At 41.8% G+C, this 25686-nt stretch overlaps 1 protein-coding gene across 4 annotated transcripts in view; it reads left to right on the forward strand.

Annotated features, from left to right (window-relative positions):
- LOC127448992 ((E3-independent) E2 ubiquitin-conjugating enzyme-like) overlaps window positions 1-25686 on the forward strand; it is a 135728-nt gene that overhangs the window by 72372 nt on the left and 37670 nt on the right. For all 4 annotated transcript variants that reach the window (XM_051712027.1, XM_051712030.1, XM_051712028.1 and 1 more), the window contains exons 9-10: window positions 192-294; window positions 1530-1875. In XM_051712027.1, coding sequence (XP_051567987.1) covers window positions 192-294; window positions 1530-1875 — 449 coding nt within the window. The remainder of the gene's footprint in view (window positions 1-191; window positions 295-1529; window positions 1876-25686) is intronic.

The following is a 25686-nucleotide window of genomic DNA, read 5'->3' on the forward strand; positions in this document are numbered from 1 at the left end:
CTGGATTAAGTTTTGAAAAGATGTTTCTGTGCTGTTAAAATAATTTCTATGCTGTAACATAATAATTTGATCAGACAGTTGTAGGCACAATGAGGAATTTCACAACTAAAATGAAAATGAATGTTTTGTTATTGTAATTCCTTATCTTTTGATTGACCATTTTTTCTTTGATTATTTGATTATTGTTGCAGTTAAAAAGAATGTTTAGAAAGGAACCAGGAAAGAAAATAACAGAAAATTCAGACACTCAGAATAACAGATCACAGACAACAGAGAAAGCAGACAACATTAAAGGTACTTTTATCTTTGAATACCACAAACTAAACTGGATTATATCAACATCATCCATGTCATTATGGTACTTGAAATATTTGTTAAAAGTACTGCTTGAATATTTGCATTTTTGTCCTTGTCTTTAAAGCTGCTGTAAGTGGGATTTATTTTTTTATTATTTTTAAATGCCCCTACTACCTGACAGATATCACTGAAACGCTTGCTCTGAGAAATAACACGTCTCTGTGACAGCTCTATGCTCGTGTGTGGGTTAGCCAATTAGTAAGGTGCTTGGAGGTAGCTCTCTGCCAGTGCCACATGTTTGGGGTGGGACTACCTGTTTAACTGCACAATAGAAGATGGGGAAGTGTTTGGGAGACCTATTTGGAAACTTTATCTTTGCAATCGTATTTGGTGCCGCTATGGTGAAGAAACCACTTACAGCACCTTGAAATCTTGTTTTGTTATAGCTGCTAAAGTTTTTAAGAGTGCACTGGCCGGGGGCCTGGGTAGCTCAGTGGTAAAAGACGCTGGCTACCACACCTGGAGTTAGCTAGTTTGAATCCCAGGGCATGCTGCGTGAAGCCCCCACAGGCACTATGTCTCCGTGGCAGCGTGCTCAACAAGCCACGTGATAAGATGCGCGGAGTGACAGTCTCAGACGTGGAGGCAACTGAGATTCGTCCTCTGCCACCTGGATTGAGGCGAATCACTACGCGACCACGAGGACTTAAAAGCGCACTGGGAATTGGGCATTCCAAATTGGGTGAAAAAAAAAAAAAAAGTGCACTGGCCAGGGCCTGGGTAGCTCAGCGAGTAAAGACGCTGACTACCACCCATGGAGTCACGAGTTCGAATCCAGGGCGTGCTGAGTGACTTCAGCCAGGTCTCCTAAGCAACCAAATTGGCCCGGATGCTAGGGAGGGTAGAGTCACATGGGGTAACCTCCTCGTGGTCTCTATAATGTGGTTCTCACTCTCAGTGGGACGCGTGGTGAATTGTGCGTGAATGCAGTGGAGAATAGTGTGGGCCTCCACACACGCTATGTCTCTGTGGTAACGTGCGCAACAAGCCACGTGATAAGATGTGTGGAGTGACGGTCTCAGACGTGGAGGCAACTGAGATTCGTCCTCCGCCACCCATTTGAGGCGAGTCACTACACCACCACGAGGACTTAGAGCGCATTGGGAACTGGGCATTCAAAATTGGGGAGAAAAAAACAAAAATGAGTGCACTGGCCATGTCTTATTCTATAGGTGAGGAGAAATCAGTGCAGGAAAAAGACTGTCCTGATGACAGTTCCACCCAATGCTGCCCCAACAATGTTCATGTTCCATGCCTTGATGGTCTGGAGGAGGGGAAGGAGCCATTGGCAAATGCTTCCCAGGGACAGTGGACCCAACTGGGGGAGCAAGAGTCAGATGATGAGGCAGCAGATGACACAGATGATACCAGCTCCGTCACTTCCTCTGCCAGCTCTACAGTATCACTGCAGAGCGGCCCGACCCGGAAGAAGAGCATCCCCCTCTCCATACGAAACCTGAAGAGAAAGCACAAGAAGAAAAGGACAAAGTTTTCTCACGAGTTTAAACCAGGGGACAGGTAAAGAAATCTGCAAACAGACAATGGAAGTAAATCATGCCCTCCGTGATTGTGTTTTTATATCAGTAATTCTCACTCCTGCTCCCAGAGATCTACCTTTGACCCCATTTACACCTTGTTTTAAGATGCATTTTGGGTTATCCGATCACAAGTGGTCAGTGTTAAATACAAGTGTAAACGGGGTTCAAGACATTTTATGATCGGATCACAAAAACCACATGCAGATTATTATGACCCCCATAGCTTGTCAGGCTCATATAGGTGGAGGAGGAGGCATAACTTATGCTGATTGGGTCTGAGACCGTCGAAGTAGTGGTGGAAGTTCTGCTTTCTAATCAGAAATTGTGTGTACGTACGTGCGTGCGTGCGTGCGTGTAAAGGTTCAATGAAATGAGGAAGCGGGGAACAGCGATTCCAACTCAAGTACATCACTTTTATTTATAAATCAAACACATCCTCCTCAAGTGTGATGTTAAAGCTTCACAACAGCCGACAGCAGCCAACACACACATGCAGCTTGTCAGCTGGGTTCTCTTTTTCTCTGGGGTTTTGGGCAGCCTTTTATCTCCCCGCCTCTCACTCTGAACATAGATATCACAATTAGCAACAATTCACCCTTACCGCTTCCTCTCTCCCCAGACGAACGCTCCGCCATGCCCTCACCCCCACATACCCTACCGTCCACTGGACCGGGTCTGGAGCTCCCTTTTTAGTGAGATCAGTCAGTGGGCTGGTGACATCTGTAGGGCTTTACTGGTTGTTTAGATCAGTGTTTCTATCAGAAATAATTAATAATTATTTTTATTTATTAATTAATATCTAAATTAATTAATTTAATCTAACTCATTAAAACCTCATATGGGGCTCCAGTAAATGTAGTGCGCTACGTTTAGGAGTGGGTTTGGTTATTAGCAATAATTAATAATTATCAAAGATAATTATCAATTATTAAAATCAATAGAACATGAGAATCAGTGTTAGTTTTTTAATCCTTTAAACCAACAATTATCAAAGATAATCATTAATTGTTAAGATAACTGTCAATTATCAAAAATCAATAGAATATTAATAAGGATTAATATTGCCGGGGCACCACCCTGGAATCAGGGACTAATAACCAGAAAGTATAACAGTCTCAATATTAGATTGTTTTCTTAGGAAAATCGACATCCGAAGAATATTGATTTTCGGAAAAAAAAACAATGAATGAAGGCTTGAATCCGAGCACTGACATCCCGTCAGCATGCGACAGGTGTATGCAAAACAAACCAAAACACTTCTCTTTGAAGTATAACAAAGTTTATTTATGCAGTAATATCAATTAAGAATTAATACAATGCAGTCAGTAAACTTCCGACTTACAACTACAAACTAAACAGTGATATGATTAGATATGGAAATCAAAATAATCCTATAACACACAAGGTGTGTGTGTAAGGAGGGACGCACACAAAATGGCGGACGTGACTCTCGTGGAGAGTATGTCACGTGAGACTTCCGGCCAGAGAATATGGCCGCGAATGTGGGCGGAGAGAAACCAGTCAGTGGTGTCTACCAGTTTACCGTGTGTATCCGCTTGTACGATAGCTTAGGGACAAAGCTGAGCTTTATCACAAAACTATCTACTAGCCAAAAATGTGTGCGAGGATGTTTGTGTGGGGGTGCGTGCGTGCGTGCGTGCGTGCGTGCGTGAGTGCGTGCGTGTGTGTGTGTGTGTGTGTGTGGTTAGAGAATTAAGTGATGGCCCCAAAGCCGATTTCACGATCGTGGGAGAGAAAGCAGCTGTTAGTTTATCACTCAGAGACGCGGTGGACGGCTCGTAAACTGTCCCGCGGTCTTTGATTCTTTAATGGATAAACTCAATGTGCTGGTCTCACCTGCAATGGCGGAAATACACAACAGTCCAATGTGGTTGGACTACAACACAGCAAATCTCATACCTGATAATTAATACCTTGAGTATTAATCGCAATGAGCGGACACGGCAGGCTGTAAACTGTACAAGCAATAACCTTGATACACAAGAATAACACACTATAATATTCTATCTCTGCCCAGATGTAAACCTCTTACTTGAATCGTATGAGGACGTAGAACGTGTGTTCATCCGTCCTTTAACTCCGACTCGGTTCCTCGAGGCTCGGGTGATGATGGGAGGCCGTTTCCTCGCTCTGTCGGCGGGCGGTATGGCTGCTGATTCTCGGCGGGCTGGCGGAGAAATCAGCAACGTCGACTTGATTGAAGATGGAAGAGAAATCTTTAGTCTCTTCACTTCTGCAGGCAAACGGATGATGCAGATTGCTCGGCGGTCTCCTTCAGATCCGTTAGAGTGTTCGATGGAACACAGAGTAATCTCAACTTGTCCAGCGAGATGGAGATTGTATGGCCACAGTTTCAAGTCGGACGTTACTTCCTTGTGCCACAAGGCTACACCTGAGAGCAGCGATGAGTGTCTACACACGGCAAGCAAAGTTGCTGGAAGCAAATCCCGGAAGCATTTCAGAGGTATTTCTACTCCTGATGATGTCATGGTTGAGATGCGTTCTGTCGTGTGCCTCATCCAATAGGAGTTGAGAGTTTGATCCTTTAGTGAGCAAGGCTTCATGGGATTTGTAGTCTGTTTTAGACTCCCTTTGTTAGATTTTGGCACGGTTTTTATCAGTAAGATTTATGACTTGGTATGTGGGCCTGAGTTAGGTTTTATGACTGTGTTAGGCCTGCCTTTGTCGTCTTTCTGAATACATGAGGCCCAACATTCCCCCCTTTGGTCTGAAGAGTTGGTTGTTTTCCAGCATCTTTAGAGCAACTGAAGGGCCGAACAGTTCTTGTCGGTTCACAGTAACCTGTGGGTTACGCCATCCATGTATTCCTGATAGGAAAGAAAAGGGTTGCACAGTCCATTCATTAGAGTTCACAGAGGCTTTATCGTCTGGACAGAGATTGAGGCACATCTGGGCATAGAACTTCTAGCTAAATCTACAACTACATTCATCACACACAAACATTTCAAGTTATTGGAAGGCACAGCATTAACCATAACACAATCCTTTGTTGTTCTTTGGTCATAACACAAAATCAAAGTAGAACCTGACATTGGTTACTAGGAACAAAATGTTAGAGGAAAGGAGGATTAAAGGTTAAAAGGCTTATCCTTGGAAATGATTGGGGTTAACCTGTGGGATGGGCTCAGACTGGTGTGTAAAACGTGGCTGTACGAGGAGTGAGTCCAGTCTGGCCTGTAGGTGTTGAATGTACCTGTACATGGCGTGTGAAATAATTGCGATGATGATCCAACCACTAAGGAGGAGCCAGAGGGCAACCAAACTAATAGGGTGTTCTTGGTAAGATGACGATCTGCTTATGTGACTAGGAAATATAGTGGTCAAACCAGTCGGTTCGAGACTGAACTTCACTAATTTCATTCCTTCAGCCTGAATCTGCTGTTGAAGGGTGTCATCAATGGTGAGGTTGTGACCTCTAAATGCGTCCATGATCTCAGTTTCTGCGTCATGTTTGTCGACGTTGAGATGATGGAGGACAATATCATCAGTGTGCATTGTGGCTCCTTTGGGGAACCATTAAGAACACCGTTTGGTTTGGTAGTGTTAGTTTAATGGCTGTATCATGGCAGTTGTATGACATTGGGACTTTGGTGGCTGGTGTGTTAACGAGCCAGCAATTGCCTGCTCGCTCTACCCTTGTCTCAGTTCCTTCATCTTTGATGGACATGCTACCATGACACTTGTTCAGGGAATTCGGCTCTTAGGCCGCAGAAGTAGTTAGTCACCTCTCTAACAAAGGGGTTGCGTTTGGACAAACCCAATGAATGTTCTTTGTCTTGGAACACGTTTAGGTTAGGGATAAGGTAGAGCGAGGGGTCCTCATCACGGTAGGCGAGTGTTGGTGGTGTTTTGAGGTGAATGTGTGCATTACCTCTCTGAAAACCAACATTAAATACAGACTTTAGTCTGTATATATTCTGCCTATGATGGTAGATTGAGGATAAATCCTATTTTGAGGTTCTGAGGATTTACATGGATTGGAATTTCAATGCCAAAACTATATGCCAGGTGTATCTGTGAAGGTTGCAGAATGGAGATAGTAGCAGATCTAAGGATTTGTTCGACAAGGTCTAGGGAGACCAGGTAAGCTGGAATCCTTCCACCACTCAGACTGTTGACTGAGGAGCTAATTTCCCTGAGGTCCTGCATTAGATCTTTAACGATACACACATAAGTTGTCTTCTCTGACAAAGTCCCTAAAGCGTGCAAAGTGTTATAAGAACGGATTGCAAATTTACAGTGACTATAGTACCCTGAAGGGTTTTATTCAGGCCCTGTAATTGTTCTTGTTGGAGTCCTCGTCTCTGCTGGATTTCTGGACGATGGCGACTTGTCCATCTGAAGCTGGCAAACTGTTTTCTGGACCAAGTGGTCTCGGTATGTCAACCTGAACCCACGTGTCCATGACGGCAGTCAATGAGCGGAGACAATCGGTTCAGTAAGTCCTGGCCAATTAACAGTGGTTCCATATTAATGTGACATATGTAAACAGGGTGTACTGTTAGCATCATCCCTTGAAAGGTAATGTCGATCCACACCCGTTTTGTGATAGATGACCTATCTTGCTTACGTTGCAGGTATCTGTCTGTAACGGTTTGCCAAGGGAAAGCTTTGCTCTAGCCACCTCTGCGAAGGTGTTGGAACCCATTAGATTATTTCGGGACCAGTGTCAAGTAGTGCGTGGGAGCGGATGCACCCATGTGTCAGGCGTTGCCCTTATGGTACAGATCACCCAAGAAGGTCAGGAAAGGAGGGTGTGGCATGTTAGGAGTGACTGTTTTGGGGAGCAACTTGACCAACCTACAAAGTAAATTTTGGCGTTAACGGGAGGGGGTACATCGTCTAGTCATACTGATGGGGTTTCGGCGCCGTGTTCCTTTTGAGGAGTTCAACGGACCTGGTGAACAACCGAGCACGTCAAGCTTCGTTACTAACTCAGTCAAGCATCTCCTTATATCCTCCATTTCCTTTCTCAAATCTTGTTCTCTGAGGGGGTTTGAAACCTTTTCTACCCACCCACCTTCTTGTTTGGGTTTTCGTTCGAACCATGCCTTTCCTTTTGGCCTTTCCAACGTTTTTGTAGTTTAGGCCTGCCGTGACCCTGGGGGTGTGTCTGGTCACCACCCCCCTGGTTCTGTTGCCTACCCTGCTGGCAGAGTGATCGGCACCTCTGGGGTCCTGCTCTAGCATTCACCTTAACGCGAGGCATTTCGTTGCCTTCGAGCACTAGATCTGCATATTCTGAGGCTTGGATCCCCAGGACTCTGGCATCGCCTTCATGCCTTCGGGCAGGGCGCACGTGTGTCTCCCATGCCAGTTGCACATACCTTCTGATTTCCTGCATGGTGGGGTTGCCCATTCTGCAGTGCATCATGACGTCATATCGCACACACTCGTGGAGGTTTTGAAGGAAAAGAGACTTGAAAGCTCGTTCCTCCTCCAGACCTGGTTCGTTACTTCCTTGGAAGTACGCGATTCTCAAGCATCTGTAATACTCACGCGGAGGCTCATGCCTCTTCTGGGTGATGGCGAAAGCAGCTATGGTAGTGGAGGCTTCGTCGATATACAGCGAATGCTCCTCGCGTAGGAGCTGAGTAGCGGTTTCGAGTACCAGTCGGTAGCGTTTCCATGAACGCATGGACACTCCTTACCGTGGTCTTCCATATAAGCTTGAGTTTTTCATGCGACGAAGTATAAGGCAAGTCAGCCAGGCAGTGCTCAATTTCTCCGAGATAATTGTCGATGTTTGAATCTCGATTACTTGCATCAAAGCGCTCTGTCCCCTGCGAGGGACTCGAGTTGTCGGATGCGCAAGCGTTGGTGGCAGTATGACCACGGGTCGTCCGAGTCATCCGAAACACCATAGTCACTCAGATCGCTATAGCGATGAGGACGACTTCCCTTCGTGGTGGGGAAGGAGTCCAGTCAGCGCGTGGGGGTGGACCCCAGGCTGCATACAGCTCCCTGGCTAATGGGATCTTTGAAACGCTTACACCACACTGGGCTTGAAAATAATTGTCCCTCCTCCGTGGTGTGGAATCAGTCGGTTTGAAACGCACGGTGGCATGACTGAAAACTGACTGAGGAGGGCAACTGTCAGGAGGGGCACCTGCATCCAACCAGTGGGCCTCTGGAGGAGTTTGAAAGGTGTCTTGGAGGACGAAGTCAGAGACTGTACCACTAGGTGTGTCCCTGGGTTTCTCAGGGGCACATTTCTACGCAAAGTGCTAAAGAGGGGGCCCTCTTCTATGTCAGATGTTGTGCTGTGCATTTCAGCTGCACTTACCTGATCTGACTCTACTCTTAGCTGGGCAGCTTGAAGCTGCCTGCACAGGGTTTCATTTTCCTCCTGCAACCGGGCATTATCTTCCTGTGCCTGGACTTTCTCAGCTTGGGTGCACCTAACGTCTTGGTGCAGGCTGAGATTTTCCCACTACACCACTTGGTAGCTGCTCTGCAGCTGGGTGAGCTGGGCCTGGTGCTCTGCGGTTTGCAGTTGGGTTCTGCGGTGATGGAGGAGGAACATTTGGCCCACTAGGTCCGGGATTGTGCTCTTTGGCTTCCCGACCAGGTTGTTGACATAATCGAATAGTTCCTGCAATGATTCATCACAACGACTAGTATTGTAGCCATTAAGGTTATCTCTCTCCTCTACGGAGAGACGGAGGACAGCAGCGACCACAGCTTGCAGTGCTGGGTTGACTGACCTCTGTGGAGCTTCAGCTCCAGTCACGCAGGGCGATTGGTGACTCATTTTACTGGGGCAGTAAAAATTATTGCGACACAGTGGCTCTGATAGCTTGTTGTTTTACAGTTGCTATAATGCTGACACGAATGCACAGGTGAGAGGCTTCGACCTGTGGCTTACGGGCTACTGTTATGTAATGTGCAAATTTCACTGTGTTCTCTCTGTGGTGGACGTCATTGAAGTGACTTGGCACCTCTCCGTAACATCTAGATGAAAGCGTTAGGAGTTAAATAACAACAGCAGATTTTAAGCAGACTATCGTAAATTTACCAACCTCTAATTCACTCTTAAGAGCACTTTCACACCACACTGGCTTATGCTTGGCAAGTTGTGAGAAGTCAGTTGTCAAACAGAACCAAACAGAAGTAATGATTCAAGTTATTACTTTGGATTCTTATGCATACACACTGTGACAGAACTGGCACATAGGATTCCTCACACGGGGCACCAATTATTATGTAGGGCTTTACTGGTTTAGATCAGTGTTACTATCAGAAATAATTAATAATTATTTCTTTAGTTATTAATTAATATCTAAATTAATTAATTTAATCTAACTCATTAAAACCTCATATGGGGGTCCAGTAAATGTAGTGCGCTACATTTAGGAGTGGGTTTGGTTATTAGCAATAATTAATAATTATCAAAGATAATTATCAATTATTAAAATCAATAGAACATGAGAATCAGTGTTAGTTTTTTAATCCTTTAAACCAACAATTATCAAAGATAATCATTAATTGTTAAGATAACTGTCAATTATCAAAAATCAATAGAATATTAATAAGGATGAATATTGCCAGGGCACCACCCTGGAATCAGGGACTAATAACCAGATAGTATAACAGTATCAATATTAGATTGTTTTCTTAGGAAAATCGACATCCGAACAATATCGATTTTCAGAAAAAAAACAATGAATGAAGGCTTGAATCCGAGCACTGACATCCTGTCAGCAAGTGACACAGGTGTATGCAAAACAAACCAAAACACTTCTCTTTGAAGTATAACAAAGTTTGTTTATGCAGTAATATCAATTAATAATTAATACAATGCCGTCAATAAACTTCCAACTTTCAACTACAAACTAAACAGTAATATGATTAGATATGGAAATCAAAATAATCCTATAACACATAAGGTGTGTGTGTGTGTGTGTGTGTGTGTGTAAGGAGGGACGTGCACAAAATGGCAGACGTGACTCTCGTGGAGAGTATGTCACGCAAGACTTCCGGCCAGAGAATATGGCCACGAATGTGGGCGGAGAGAAACCTGTCAGTGGTGTCTACCAGTTTACCGCATGTATCCGCTTGTACGATAGCTTAGGGACAAAGCTGAGCTTTATCACGAAGCTATCTACTAGCCAAAAATGTGTGCGAGAATGTTTGTGAGGGGTCGCATGTGTGTGTGGTTAGTACGAGAGAGAGAGAGAATTAAGTGACGGCCCCAAAGCCGATTTCGCGATCGTGGGAGAGAAAGCAGCTGTTATTTTATCACTCAGAGACGCGGTGGACGGCTCGTAAACTGTCCTGCGGTCTTTGATTCTTTAATGGATAAACTCGGTGTGCCGGTCTCGCACGTGATGGCGGAAATGCACAACAGTCCAATGTGGTTGGACTACAACACAGCAAATCTCATACGTGATAATGAATACTTTGAGTATTAATCGCAATGAGCGGACACAGCGGTCCGTAAACTGTACAAGCAATAACCTTGATACACAAGAATAACACACTGTAATATTCTACCTCTGCCCAGACGTAAACTTCTTACTTGAATCGCATGAGGATGCAGCTAGAATGTGTGTTCATCCGTCGTTTTACTCCGACTCATTTCCTCGAGTCTCGGGTGATGACGGGAGGCCGTTTCCTCGCTCTGTCCGCGGGCGGTATGGCTGCTGATTCTCGGCGGGCTGGCGGAGAAATCGGCAACGTTGACTTGATTGAAGAGGGAAGAGAACTCTTTCTCTTCACTTCTGCAGGCAAACGAATGAAGATGCGGATTGCTCGGCGGTCTCCTTCGGATCCGTTAGAGTGTTCGGTGGAACACAGAGTAATCTCAACTCGTCCAGCGAGATTGTATGGCCACAGTTTCAAGTCGGACGTTACTTCCTTGTGCCACGAGGCTGCAGCTGAGAGCAGCGATGAGCTGCATCTATACACGGCGAACAAAATAGCTGGAAGCAAATCCCGGAAGCATTTCAGAGGTATTTCTACTCCTGATGATGTCATGGTTGAGGTGCGTTCTGTTGAGTGCCTCATCCAATAGGAGTTGAGAGTTCGATCCTTTAGTGAGCAAGGCTTCATGGGATTTGTAGTCTGTTTTGGACTCTCTTTGTTTGATTTTGGCGCAGTTTTTATCAGTAAGATTTACGACTTGGTATATGGGGGCCTGAGTTAGGTTTTACGACTGTGTTAGGCCTGCCTTTGTCTTCTATCTGAATACATGAGGCCCAACACTCCCCTCAAAATCCAAACACAAGTGGTCACAGGAGTGTATTGAGCGACCAAGTGTAAACAGCGATGTGTCTCACTTGACCACATGGAATTGGATAATACCAGTTGTAAACCGGATCTTTGTGAACCCAACAATGAGGACTATAATACCTAAAGAAAACTGCCAGTTGCTCAGGTGCCTCATGACCCCCACATTAACTATGCAACCTGCTTACTGCCATCTCTGCTCATTGGTGCTCAGTTCTGGATAAAAAAAATTTTGAGACACATTTACCTGAGCCATAAATGGCATGTACCTTTTTACTCTACAGGTGCAGGACAATGAGCACATTTACACACAGGGCCGCATTAAGGTACCACAGGGGCCATGGTGCTGACCCCTCCGCTGGGCCCTGCCCGACATTGACGAAACCGATCAGCACACGTAGATTTTTTTCCATTACCCCGATTTCACTTTGTAAGTAAAAACTTTTACCAGTGTACTTACCAGCTTATCCAGTTTACATAAGTGTTGTGCTCTTGACTGTTTACGTTTTGATCTCAAAAGCAGAGAATAACACAATGATTTTAAATCTCATGTAAACATGGTTTTCTTATGGCTTATTTTTTTAATAAGCCGGTTTTTGGTAGTTATCAGCATTTTGGTGTGCAAATGAGCACCATTGATATCCTGACAATGCTGATTGGCTGATGGCATCACTAGAATGTGCACAGTCCCAAGCCCTTCACTTGCAAAAGGCTATTTCATGTTTATAAGAGCTCTCTAAAAATCTGTCATTGGTAAAACCTCTTCTCCTAATTAGGGCTGCATGATTATGACAAAAATCATAATTGTTGATTATTGCCCTTGATATTGTAATCATAATTATTAATGACGATTAAAAGGTTAAATTACTGTGACATCACAAAGTAGATAACCGCGTGGTTCTTCAGAGTAGCAGATTTCAATGGTGGATATGAGTTGCGCTCATAAGTATCTAGCCACTTATAAAAGGGTTTTACAGACGCTATTTTCTTGTCCCAAAGAAAGGCGGCATCCGTGGTCATTCCATTAGGTCTTTTACACATGAGACTTCAATGCTGGCTCAAGCGCCATGTTACACGACATGCTTGGCACCATGGGCGCATGCGTATCACTAAATCTCACTGCTGTATAGCTGCCCTAGCACCTTGGACAGCTCCTGACTTTTACCAGTGAGGTATCACGCTGGAGCAGATTGTCAGGTGGAAAGTGGTGACTATGGACACTTCCAACACTGGTTGGGGGGCGGTGTGTGATGGATGTCCAGCTTCCAGCACCTGGACAGGTGCGAGGAGGGAGTGGCACATCAACCGCCTAGAGCTATCGGCTGTATTCCTAGCCTTGAAGGCTTTTCAGTCAGAAATAGCAAACTATCATTTTCTGATTCGCTCAGACAACATGACAGTGGTGGCGTATATTAACCGCCAAGGTGGAATTCATTCACCGCCATTGATGAGACTGATAACTTATATGCGTTTCCCCCAGTGTGCCTAATTCACTCTGTCATATGCAAAGTCTGAGAGGATACTGAAACGATTCTATTGGTTGGGCCGTAACCAGCCATGATTTCTGGAAATTATAGAGGTGCTACACAGCTCGCCATGGGAAATACCACTGAGGAGGGATCTCCTCTCTCAGGCACAAGGCACAATCTGGCATCCCCAGCCCAACCTGTGGAACCTGCATGTATGGCACCTGAATGGAGCGCGTTAAACGCGCCAGAACTGATGCATTCAGTCATGAACACCATTTTACAGGCCAGAGCGCCGTCCACGAGATGCCTCTATGCGTTATAATGGAATGTGTTCACTGATTGGTGTCTCGCATAGCAAAGACCCAGTAAACTGACCCATACAATTCTCATATTTCTTCAGGAGCAATTGGACGCAGGACTCACACCGTTAACGTGCAAAGTATATGTGGTGACTATATCTGCGTATAACGCACCTGAAGCCAGCACCACTATAGGCAAGCATGATTTAATCATAAAGTACCTTAGAGGAACAAGATGATTAAATCCACCACGGCTGGCCACAGTTCCGACGTGGGACCTAACTTTAGTCCTAAAAGCGCTCGCAGGGCCACCCTTCGAGCCTTTGGACTCTGTTGATTTGCGCATGCTCTCAATTAAGACCACATTACTGCTGGCTCTGGCATCGGCAGTTTCGTCTGACTTGCACTGTCAATTGACAAATCATGTCTGGAGTTTGGCCCCGGTCTTTCAAAAGCCACTGACAAACCCAGAAAAGGCTATGTGCCTAAAGTTCTAACCACGCCCTTCAGAGCACAGGTGGTTCACCTTCAAGCTTTCTTCCCTCCTCCATTTAATTCGGATGAGGAACAATCCTTGCATTTGTTATGCCCTGTGCGGGCACTACACGCATAGGTTGAGTGCACCCGCCAGTTCAGACTGTCTGATCATCTCTTTGTGTGCTATGGAGGATGCACAAAAGGAATGCCCATCTCCAAACAAAGACTTTCTCACTGGATCGTTGATGCGATTGCCCTTGCTTACGAGTCGCAAGGTAACATTTGCCCAATTGGTGTTAAAGCACACTCAACTAGAGGCATGGCCTCCACATGGGTATGGATGAATGGTGTGTCTGTACAGGACATATGTTTTGCAGCAGGATGGTCTTCTCAAAACACATTCGCAAGGTTTTACAACCTAGACGTAACATCTCTCTCTTCAAAAGTCTTCTCTGTTTAGAGCGCTTGCTATTTCATTTGCCAAACATATACTTATGCCCCTCCCCTTAAATACAGGCTCCCCATCATTTTACACAACTGCCTGCATTTCATCAGTATCATGTGGTCAGTGGTGAATGATCAGACTCTGGTCGCTGCCATCTCACTTGACGCCGAAAAGGCATTTGATATGGTAGAATGGGAGAATGGGATTATCTTTTTAAGGTTTTGGAAATATACGGGTTCGGAAATACTTTTATTGAATGGATTAAGTTACTGTATAGACACTTGGTAGCGGCGGAACAAACAAATGGATTCATTTCTGATTATTTTACTATGGATAGGGGCACCCGGCAGGGTTGCCCTCTTTCCCCATTATTGCTCTGTCTTGCCCTGGAACCATTAGCAGCTAAGATAAGGAGTATGATTTTCCAGGGGTGATGGTGGGAGGTGTGGTGCATAAGCTTTTGCTTTACGCAAATTATATTTTATTATTCGTCTCTGACCCCATTAGATCTATGCCTTGTCTCCACAGGATTATTAATTCCTTCTCTAAGTTCTCAGGTGTCTGAGTCAATTGGTCTAAATCCGAAGCTTTGGGTCTGACTGCCCAGTAACGGCTTTTCAGCCAGGCACCTTCCAGTGGCCCAAACATGGCATTGAGTATTTGGCCATTTTATTCCCAGCTAATTTGTGTGATTTAGTTAGTTAATTTCGACCCTTTAATAAAAAGTTTTTCGAGTGATGTGAGTAGGTGGGCTTCATTACATTTATCGATGATTGGGAAGGTTAATGTTATTAAAATGAATTGTATTCCAAAATTCAACTACCTGCTACAGTCTCTCCCTGTAGATGTCCCCCTCTATTATTTCAAGCAATTTGATAGCATAGCGAAGTACTTAATTTGGAATGGTAAACGTCCCAGATTACATTTCAACAAGTTAAATAAGCCGATTGACAAAGGTGGGCTAGGCCTACCCAAGATTTTGTTTTATTATTAGTCTCAGACATTTGGCTCATTGGTCGCTTCCACCTGAGAGAGACCCTCCCTTGTTTTGTATTGAACAGGAAGTCCTTGCCCCTGTTTCACCATTGCAAAGCCTTTCTCTCAAACTAACCGGAGAATTTAAGTCACACCTGTTATCTCGCATTTGCACGTGGTTTGGATAAAAGTGTCCAGAGTGTTTAATTCGAACATTTATTTAAATGTTGCCTCAAGCATATGGTTGAACCCTAAATTACATATTAATAAGTCCCCTTTCTGTTGGTCAGAGTGGATTGGAAGGGGGGTTACTACACTCGGTGACCTATATGAAAGTGGAGTGCTGAGATCTTTTGAAAATTTGGTTCAACATTTTAAGATTCCTAGATCTCAGTTCTTTAGGTATTTACAGCTGCGCCACCTGTTCTGTTCTATTTTTGGGAGTAGTATACACCCCCCCCCTAAAGCGGCAGATACTCTGGAAGTGGTGATTACTGCTTTTGGAAAAGGTCATAAGGCATCGGTGTATTACTCCTTGTTAATTCAGAGTCTGGGGGACAGAGCTTTGTCTTCTCTCAAGAGATTATGGGAAAAAGATTTAAACTTTGTATTGGAGGAGGGAGTGTGGGCTAGGATTCTAAAAAGCATGAAGTCTTCATCTAGAGACGCAAGGGTCTATCTAATGCAATTTAAGATTTTGCATCAATTCTGCTGGACCCCCTCTAGATTGTATAGCTTGGGTCTTAAAGACACACCCACCTGCTGGCGGTGCCAGTCAGAAGACGGGGACACAACACATGCTTTTGGGGATGTGTAAAGATCCAAGAATTTTGGTTGAGGGTTCAAAACATTATGTGTGAGGTATTGGAGACTGAATTTTCATTTAGCCACAGACTCTGTATCCTGGGTGGTGGGACGGATGTTAATATTGGGGACAGATATTTAAAAAGTTGTTAAAAAAAATTTTAAGTTGGAGGGGGTTTAATGTGAATAATTGATTCAGTTTTTTATGTTGTGTTTGTATGTTTTATGTTTGTGTTGGGCCTCATGAATTCAGATATAAGACAAAGGCAGGCCTACTCACAGTCATAAAACCTTACTGATAACAACCGTGCCAAAATCAAACAAAGGGAGTCCAAAAACAGACTACAGATCCCATGAAGCCTTGCTCACTTTACACCTGTATGTGAAATTCTGAAGGATCGAACTCTCAACTCCTATTGGATGAGGCGCACGACAGAATGCCCCTCAACCATGATGTCATCGGGAGAAGAAAAACCTCTGAGATCTTTCTGGGCATTGCTTCCAGCGACATTGTGTGCCGTTTCTAGACGCAGCTCTGCTGCTCTCAGGTGTAGCCTCGTTGCACACGGAAGTAACGTATGACTTGAAACTGTGGCCATACAATCTCCATCTCACTGGATGAGTCAAGATTTCTCAGTGTTCCACCAAACACGCTAACGGATCTGAAGGAGACCGCCGAGCAATCCACATCTTCATCCGTTTGTCTGCAGAAGTGAAGGATTTCTTTTCCCTCTTCAACCAAGTCGACTTCACTGATATCTCCGCCAGCCCACCAAGAATCAGCAGCCGTACCGCCGCCGACAGAGCAAGGAAACAGCCTCCCGTCATCACCTGAGCTTCGAGGAAGTCAAATGATGGATGAACACACATTTTACCCGCATCCTCACACGATTCAAGTAAGAGGTTTACGTCTGGGCAGAGATAGATTATTATAGTGTGTTATTCTTGTGTATAAAGGTTATTGCTTGTACAGTTTACGGAGTGATGAGTCTGCTCATTGCTGCTAATAATATCAAGGTATTACTGTAACATACTGTTACCACGAATGAGATTTGCTGTGTTGTAGTCCAACCACGTTGGACTGTAGTGTATTTCCGCCATCGTGGGTGAGACCAGCACACTTAGTTTATCCATTAAAGAACCAAAGACCACGGGACGGTTTACGAGCCGCTCACCGCATCTCTGAGTGATAAACTAACAGCTGCTTTCTCTCCCACGATCGCGAAACTGGCTTCGGTGCCGCCACTCTGTTCTCTCTCTCTCTCGTACTAACCGCACACACATGCAACCACTCACAAACACACCCGTACACACATTTGGCTAGTAGATAACTTGGTGATAAAGCTCAGCTTTGTCCCTAAGTTATCGGATAAGCAGAGACACACGTTAAACGGGCAGACATCATTAACCAGCTTCTCTCCGCCCACATTCGCGGCCATATTCTCTGGCCGGAAACCTTGCGTGACGAACAATCCTATATTGAGACTGTTATACTGTCTGGTTATTAGTCCCTGATTCCATGGTGGTGCCCCGGCAATATTAAACCTTATAAATGTTCTATTGATTTTGATAATTGATAATTATCTTTGATGATTGTTGATTTGAAGGATCAATAAACTAGTGTTAATTCTAATCAATGTTCTATTGATTTTAATAATTATTAATTATCATTGATAATTATTAATTATTGCTAATAGCCAAACCCGCTCCTGAACGTAGCGCACAACATTTGGAATCAATAAAATTGTTAATAACAATAAAAAATAAAAAATGATTTTGCTTTATAGGGTATGGAGTGTAGATTGAGGTGATTTTTTTTTTTTTTTTTTTTTGCAACATAACAAAATGTGAAAAAATGAAGGGGTCAGTATACTTTATGAATGCACTGTATGTCTGGTGGAAACAATAAAGTGATAGTGCAGTGTGAGAGCTGTGGTCATGTAATGAAACCTCTCCTTCATGTGCACCCACTAACCTGTCTCTCATAGGGTGGAAATGGCTTAGCTGACAAAACATAACTGTGTTTATTGATCTCTTTTTCCTCATGAAATGTTTTTGATTCTCATTTGTAGTATCTGACATTTTCTTTCCAGCTCACTCTTATAGAGGTGCATAAAAAATAATAATAAAAATAGGGCGGACAATCAAAATGTTAATGGAATGAATGAAATATACAGTTGAAGTCAGAAGTTTACATACACCTTAGCCAAATACATAAACTCAGTTTTTCACAATTACTGACATCTGATCATAGAAAACATTCCCTGTCTTAGGTCAGTTAGGATCACTGCTTTATTTTAAGAATGTGAAATGTCAGAATATTAGTTGAGAGAATTATTTATTTTAGCTTTTATTTCTTTCATCACATTCCCAGTGGGTCAGAAGTTTACATACACTTTGTTAGTATTTGGTAGCATTGCCTTTAAATTGTTTAACTTGGGTCAAAGTTTTTGGGTAGCCTTCCACAAGCTTCTCACAATAAGTTGCTGGAATTTTGTCCAAGTTCTTCCAGACAGAACTGGTGTAACTGAGTCAGGTTTTTAGGCCTCCTTGCCTGCACATGCTTTTTCAGTTCTGGCCACAAATTTTCTATCGGATTGAGGTCAGGGATTTGTGATGGCCACTCCAATACCTTGACTTTGTTGTCCTTAAACCATTTGTGACCAAGCTTTAACTTCCTGGCTGATATCTTCAATATATCCACATAATTTTCCTTCCTCATAATGCCATCTATTTTGTGAAGTGCACCAGTCCCTCCTGCTGCAAAGCACCCCCACAACATGATGCTGCCACCCCTATGCTTCACGGTTGGGATGGTGTTCTTCGGCTTGCAAGCCTCACCCTTTTCCTCCAAATATAACGATGGTTATTATGGCCAAACAGTTACATTTTAGTTTCATTAGACCAGAGGATATTTCTCCAAAAATGAGGTCCACATTATTTTTCTGAGGTCTTGGCTGATTTCTTTTGATTTTCCTATGATGTCAAGCAAAGAGGCACTGAGTTTGAAGGTAGGCCTTACAATTCATCCATGGGTACACCTCCAATTCAGTATACCTCCCATCAGAAAGATAATTGTCTAATTGTCTAATTGTCTAAAGCTTGACATAATATTCTGGAATTTTCCAAGCTGCTTAAAGGCACAGTTAACTTAGTGTATGTAAACTTCTGACCCACTGGAATTGTGATATAGTCAATTAAAAGTGAAAAAAACTGTCTGTAAACAGTTTTTGGAAAAATTACTTGTGTCATGCACAAAGTAGATGTCCTAAACGACTTGCCAGAACTATAGTTTGTTAATATTAAATCTGTGGAGTGGTTAAAAAAAAATGTGTTTTAATGACTTGAGCCTAAGTGTATGTAAACTTCTGACTTCAACTGTACAAATGAATTATTTGCCATATCATTAATCAATTCTATCACAATTGGAATAAAAGTAATCATAAATCAAGTCGTTGTTTATTGCTTTTCACAATACATCGTTTCAAAGCAGCTTTACTGAAAATGATGCTGTAATGTCTGTATGTCTGTAAGTCCTCATTGGGCAGTTTAAATGAAAAACGTGATTGAGAATCGTGCTTTAAAAATTATTTGTCCACCATTAAGCAAGCCTAAGGCGACTGTGGCAAGAAACCCCAAAACTCCATAAGATTTTAGTGAATTGAGAAAATAAAAAAAAACTTGGGAGAAACCAGGCTCAGCTGGGGAAGCCAGTTCCCCTCTGGCTATACAGCATGAAAATATTGCCAATATTTCAGACAGTAATCATCGAAGTGCCCCTCGCTGACTGGTTGGATTAAGCTGCAGTTAGTAGTCATCAGTCAGCGACACATAGCGGTGGGGGTGGGACATTGGGCTGGACCGGACTCATCATAGCTGGATCTGGCAGGTTCTGGTATCCTCGGGATATGTATCCCAAAGGCGAGACCGGGAAACATACAGATTAATATTAACGTAGATGCTATTATAGAGTTATAGAACATGAGAATAATTTTGAACCAAATTAAGCTTATTTATTGAACCTGCGGGACATCCTCCCAGTAAAGCATTACAATAATTTAATCTTGAGGTCATCAGAAACAGAGAGCATGTGTCGTAACATAGCAGTATTTCTGAGGTGGAAGAATGCTGTTCTACAAACATTGGAAATGTGATTTTCAAATGACAGATTGCTGTCAAATTCAACACCCAAGTTCTTAACAGTAGAAGATGATGTAACAGTACATCCATTGAAAGATAAATTATATTTTAGCATCTTATTTTAAGAGGTATTTGGTCCAATAAATAATACCTCTGTTTTGTCAGGATTGAGCAAAAGGAAATTTGTAGCCATTCAGTTTTTGATATCAATGATACACTCTGCTAATTTGGAGAATTGGGACATTTCAATGGGGGGGAGAGAAATGTAAAACTGAGGATCGTTGGCATAACAATGAAAACTAATTCCATGGTTATTTATGAAGTCCTCAGGGAAAGCATATACAAGAAGAAAAGCAGAGGACCTAATATTAAGCCATGAGGCATTCCACACTTAACATCTACTTGATCTGAAAATTCGTCGTTTACGCAAACAAAGTGGTAGTGGTCTGATAAATAGGTCCTAAAACCATGCTAATCCCTGTCCGCAGATGCCAACATAATTCTCGAGCCTATCCAAGAGAATATCATGAGCTATCCTTGGGGTTTGTATATACAGTTGTGCTCAAAAGTTTGCATACCCTGGCAGAAATTGTGAAATTTTGGCATTGATTTTGAAAATAGGACTGATCATGCAAAAAATGGTCTTTTATTTAAGGATAGTGATCATATTAAGCCATTTATTATCACATAGTTGTTTGGCTCCTTTTTAAATTATAATGGTAACAGAAATCACCCAAATGGCCCTTATCAAAAGTTTACATACCTTTGAATGTTTGGCCTTGTTACAGACACACAAGATGACACACATAGGTTTAAATGGCAATTAAAGGTTAATTTCCCACACCTGTGGCTTTTTAAATTGCAATTAGTGTCTGTGTATAAATAGTCAATGAGTTTGTTAGCACTCACGTGGATGCACTGAGCAGGATAGATACTGAGCCATGGGGAGCAGAAAAGATAAGTAGTAGCAAGAGCAAAAGACAACAGATTTTTTACTTATATTTCACATTAAGCGCTTTCACTTCAAAAGAATTAAATTTGTATCCTGACCTCTGAGTAACACCAAGAACATCTCTGTAAATAGTAGCAACGCCTTATGTTTATAACAATAACCTGGAGTAGAATAATTTTAACTAATATGTTCATCCGATTTAAGCCAGGATTTTGTAAAACAGTGCGTATCCAAACTATGATCTGTAATTTCATTTACAATTAGTGTTTTGGATGAAAGAGATCTAATGTTTAGTAGCCCAAGCTTTATTAGATGATTATCTTATTTTTTTTAAATATAATTTTCAAGTTTGACATCAATCAGTTTTTTTTTCTAAATGACTTAAAGGTTTTGTATTTCATAGTTCCAGAAACACACACACAGTCTCTATATGATATCTAGGTGATACAGTCTCTATGCATTGTAGTTTATATGACATCTCAAGGCAGCTTGCAGATGGTCGGTTTAGCCAGTCTGTCTGCTTCCTGACCTGGGCAGTCAAACACTAGCACTATTTTGTTCACCCAAAAATGAAAATTCTCTCATCATTTACTCACCTTCATGCCATTCCAGATGTGAATGACTTCCTTTCTTCTGCTGAACATAAATTAAGATTTTTAGAAGAATATTTCTGCTCTGCAAGTCCATGGAAATCAAGTGAATGGTGACCAGAACTCAGAAGGTCAAAAAATGACATAAAGGAGGCATTAAAGAAGTCCATATGACTCCAGTGTTTAAATCCATATCTTTTGAAGCAATATGAGTGGTGTGGGTGAGAAACAGCTCAATATTTAAGTCCTTTTTTTACCATCAATCTCCAACTTTGACCAGCCCCAACCAGTAGGTTGCTGAATATGAAAGTGAAAGTCACTTCCACACCAGAATGAAGAAATGAAAGTGTAGATTACAGGTAAAAAAGGACTTAAATATTGATCTGTTTCTCACCCACTCCTATCATGTAGCTTCAGAAGATATGGATTTAACCTCTGGAGTCTTATGGATTACTTCTATAGATTAAATTACTTCTGCCTTTTGGGCCTTAAAAGTTCTGGTCACTATTCACTTGCATTGTGAGGACCATCTGAAATAGTCTTTTAAAAATCTTTATTTGTGTTCTGCAGAAGAAAGTCATACAAATCTGGGATGGCATGAAGGTGAGTAAATGATGAGAAAATGTTTATTTTTGGGTGAACTATCCCTTTAAGACTATGAGCCAAATTACTAGAGAGGAGAGCAGCACCTTTCCTGGAGGGATTTCTTTAGCAGGTCAAGTCTACCCCAAATCTCATCCAATTGTACATAACCCCTATGCCATCTCCGGACACCACTACGACATCCAGCCATTCAGTGACAATAATTGACTATATATCTAGCCACCGCAAAAAGCAAGGAGGGGGCCAGAGCATATTACAGTGTCTGAAATTGTTTTTGCACCTCTTTAATGTTATCTATAGTGATCTTTAGTGCCGACATGAATAACATTTATATAAAATCTAGTTCGCCTACTTATACTACGCCCTTAAAGTGTGCACTGTTTTGTGATGGAAAAGTGTCTACTCTTTAGTTTGTGCAAGTTTTGGGACATATCACATAATAAAATCGCGTCTTGAAAACAAAGACACCTCAGTCCCATTGTTACATTTATCCTGTAACAGTAAATCGACCTGTCAATCATTCTGTTACAGTTTTCATGAGATGCATGTTCCTTATTTAATTGTTTACTATCATTAGGGGGCCAAGCATCGAAGGTGCTGAAACCTTATTGTATTTGTTAGGATTTTCTTATTAGGGGGCCAAGCACCGAAGGTGCTGGAACCCTATTATATTTGTTAGGATTTTCTTCTTCTTCTTCTTCTTTAGGGGGCCAAGCACCGAAGGTGCTGGAACCCTATTGTATTAGTTAGGATTTTCTAATTAAAGGGCCAAGCACTGAAGGTGTTGGAACCCTATTGTATTTGTTAGGGCTTTCTTCTTATTATTATTCTGATTATTAGGGGTCCAAGCACTGAGGGTGCTGGAACCCTATAGTATTTGGACTGATTTTCTTATTAGGGGGCCAAGCACCAAAGGTGCTGGTACCCTATTGTGTTTGTCCTGATCATCATCATCTTTATTTTTCTGCCCTAAAAGTGTAATGGCGTCAGAGTCCGTAAATTGTATTATTGAATATGTTTTTGGGCGTGGCTTATAATTACTAATTGGTCTGTAACTTGTGAGCAAAAAATTAGAACTTAACTTAAAACACATGGACAAGTGAACATTCTGAGATGACCTGCAAAATTAAAAAAAAAAAATTATACTAGGGGGCACTATAACTAATCCTATTTTTGCTACTGTGATTAAGGCGGTTAGGGTTTGAGTTAAGGTTAGGGTTCCACAGGATCATTCTTGTCAAATCTGATTATTTTTTTGTCATTTTTCCATAAGTGCCGCTTGCGGCTAAATTTTATTAATTATTATTAATTACATTTCATATGCTTAAAGATCTTGCATTATATACTTAAATGTCACGCCAAGTCGAAATGACAGAACAAATGAATGACATTGTGCTGGATTACTTTTTTTTTTTCATTTGGCAGCGTCACATACCATTTACATCATTACAACGGTCCAATGAAAGAGAATCTGACCTCTGCTATATTTCAGTGATACAATAAATGACAAAAATAAAATGAGAACAGACAATTGTGTAAATTTTGTTCATTTTCTGTTTGTGATAACTCAGTTTTTACAATTTTTGTTAAAGGTTATTTTCGAGAAAGAAGCTCTAAGAAAACACAAGAGCACCCACAATAAGCAGCACAAATACAGTAAATGGGCATCAGAGAATGCATGATGGTAAGATGAGGATTATTAATCATTCATACCCTTTTCTGATCAATATTAATGAAGCCGCTTGATCATTCGCAATTTAATGAGCTGATTAGCATCTTCGTTCAACAGCACGAACAAAGTAGTTTCTCTTCAAAGTGTTCAACCAAACTTGCGTAATATTAAATGTTGTTTAATGTTGCAAAATCATGATGAAGTAAAGATGCACCATCGGTCTCTTCAGCATGTTTGACGTTTTTCACATATGACAATTGTAGTTTTGAAACTTGTTCGTCGAGTAAGGGATTGTGGGCAATATTAGCTGAAAAGTGTTCACTGATCCACACTTTGGAAATCTACTGCAAATAGTAGACCATCCGGGTAAAATGGGACACTCATTTCCACATACTATGATTTGGGACACCCTAATTCTTATCTCGGGTACTGTTTAGGGCGGATAGGGTCCTGATTTGGACGTAGGGTATGTTTAGCATTAGCATTAGCTAGCACGTTTAAATTTGATCTGATGACAGGCGCTCTTGCCCCCGGGAGGCATTTGACTAAAGTGGCTTGAGTCTCTATTTCCACGTTCCTTAAAATAGAATCCCCTATAATCAGGGCACTTTCAACAGGATTTTCAGTGGGTACTTCACTGAGTGGGGAGAACTTTTCCATCAGCCTAACTAATTCCTTAGATCCTTACATCCTACATCCATACTACATTTATCACATGTGAATGCCTCACTGCTGATGGATGAAGCTATGAAAAACATTTGTCATGTAGTGCAGGTGACGATAACGTGATGGTGCTGTGACTTACCACTGTTGTTTATGTCATATATCAGTATTTGTTGGGTAAAACACTAAATAAAAAAACCCTCAAATGATGATATTTCAAATGCCTACATTATTGTGGCAGACAAGTAAATGCAGAATATCTTGTTATAGAATTTACTTGCTGGTAAAGGTACATGATATAAATTATGGCATACAGTATATATATATATAAAACAGAAGTCTGAGTCTGACTCCACAAGTTTGTGCAAAACCCGATAATCCATGTTATCTCAGCATGATTTAAGAATGTTTAATTGTACTTCAATAAAAGCAAGAAAACATGACCTTTTGTACAAAAGGAGCTAAAATGGTTAATGTCACAAATATGCTTATTTGAATAGTGACCTAGAAATTGTGTGGAATCTTAAATATTTATCATTTTATTACAAAGCGTTGCTTTGTTTAAAATTTTCAAAATCCTGAAACTGTTTATTTCCAAGTTGAATTTTGGATTTCGAATCAAACTCATGCCACAACGTGTGTTTGCTATTTTCCCTTAATGATGTAGTTTTGAGAGTCACCGTCATTGTGGTTTAAGGAGCATGTGTGCTGGGTTGAAAATCCCAAACATTGATAGTTGTATATTCTTATTTACATAGCAATATTCTGAAAGCAACTATAAACAAATAAAATAAGAATGTAAAATGCCATCCGCTTGACAAATGCAAAAATGTGAAGTAAAGTGAATTGATGGTATGCCGCAGTATCGACAGCTCATGATGCACAAATAATTTGCACACACTGCGTGTCTCATCGCACTTCAATAGTGTTTAGCTTTTCACTCAGCTCAAAACTACATAAAACACAATTCTTTTTTATGAAAAAGGTTGACATCAAAAGGTAGATTGGCATGCACGGTGCGAGGGACTTCATATAAACAAAGTACACACTCTTCTCTATATTTGTTGCTCGTGTGCCAGTGTTAACACCTCCATATGAAATTGGTGGCATGGTACCATAGGTTGTCGACTCCTGCTCTATGGGTTTTGTCGACTTTACGAACAAACGCAAGTGAATGCCACCAGATAAAACGTAGATATAATTTCTCCTCCTCAGGTCATTCTCACACTTTTGCTCTATTCCACTGTCCTCAAATAAAAGATTAAACATTAAAATATTAAAGTCAGACCCACTGTACAAAGAACTGATTTTTAAAATTCTTAGAATCAAAGCATTAACTTAACAGATCGTATTTCTTCATATGGAGCAAACGAGAAATTGAAAGACAATTAGAATAAACACTCAAACTAATGGAGTGTGTTTGTGTGTG

The sequence above is a fragment of the Myxocyprinus asiaticus genome, chromosome 12 (genome assembly GCF_019703515.2).
Source record: "Myxocyprinus asiaticus isolate MX2 ecotype Aquarium Trade chromosome 12, UBuf_Myxa_2, whole genome shotgun sequence".
Lineage (NCBI taxonomy): Eukaryota > Metazoa > Chordata > Actinopteri > Cypriniformes > Catostomidae > Myxocyprinus > Myxocyprinus asiaticus.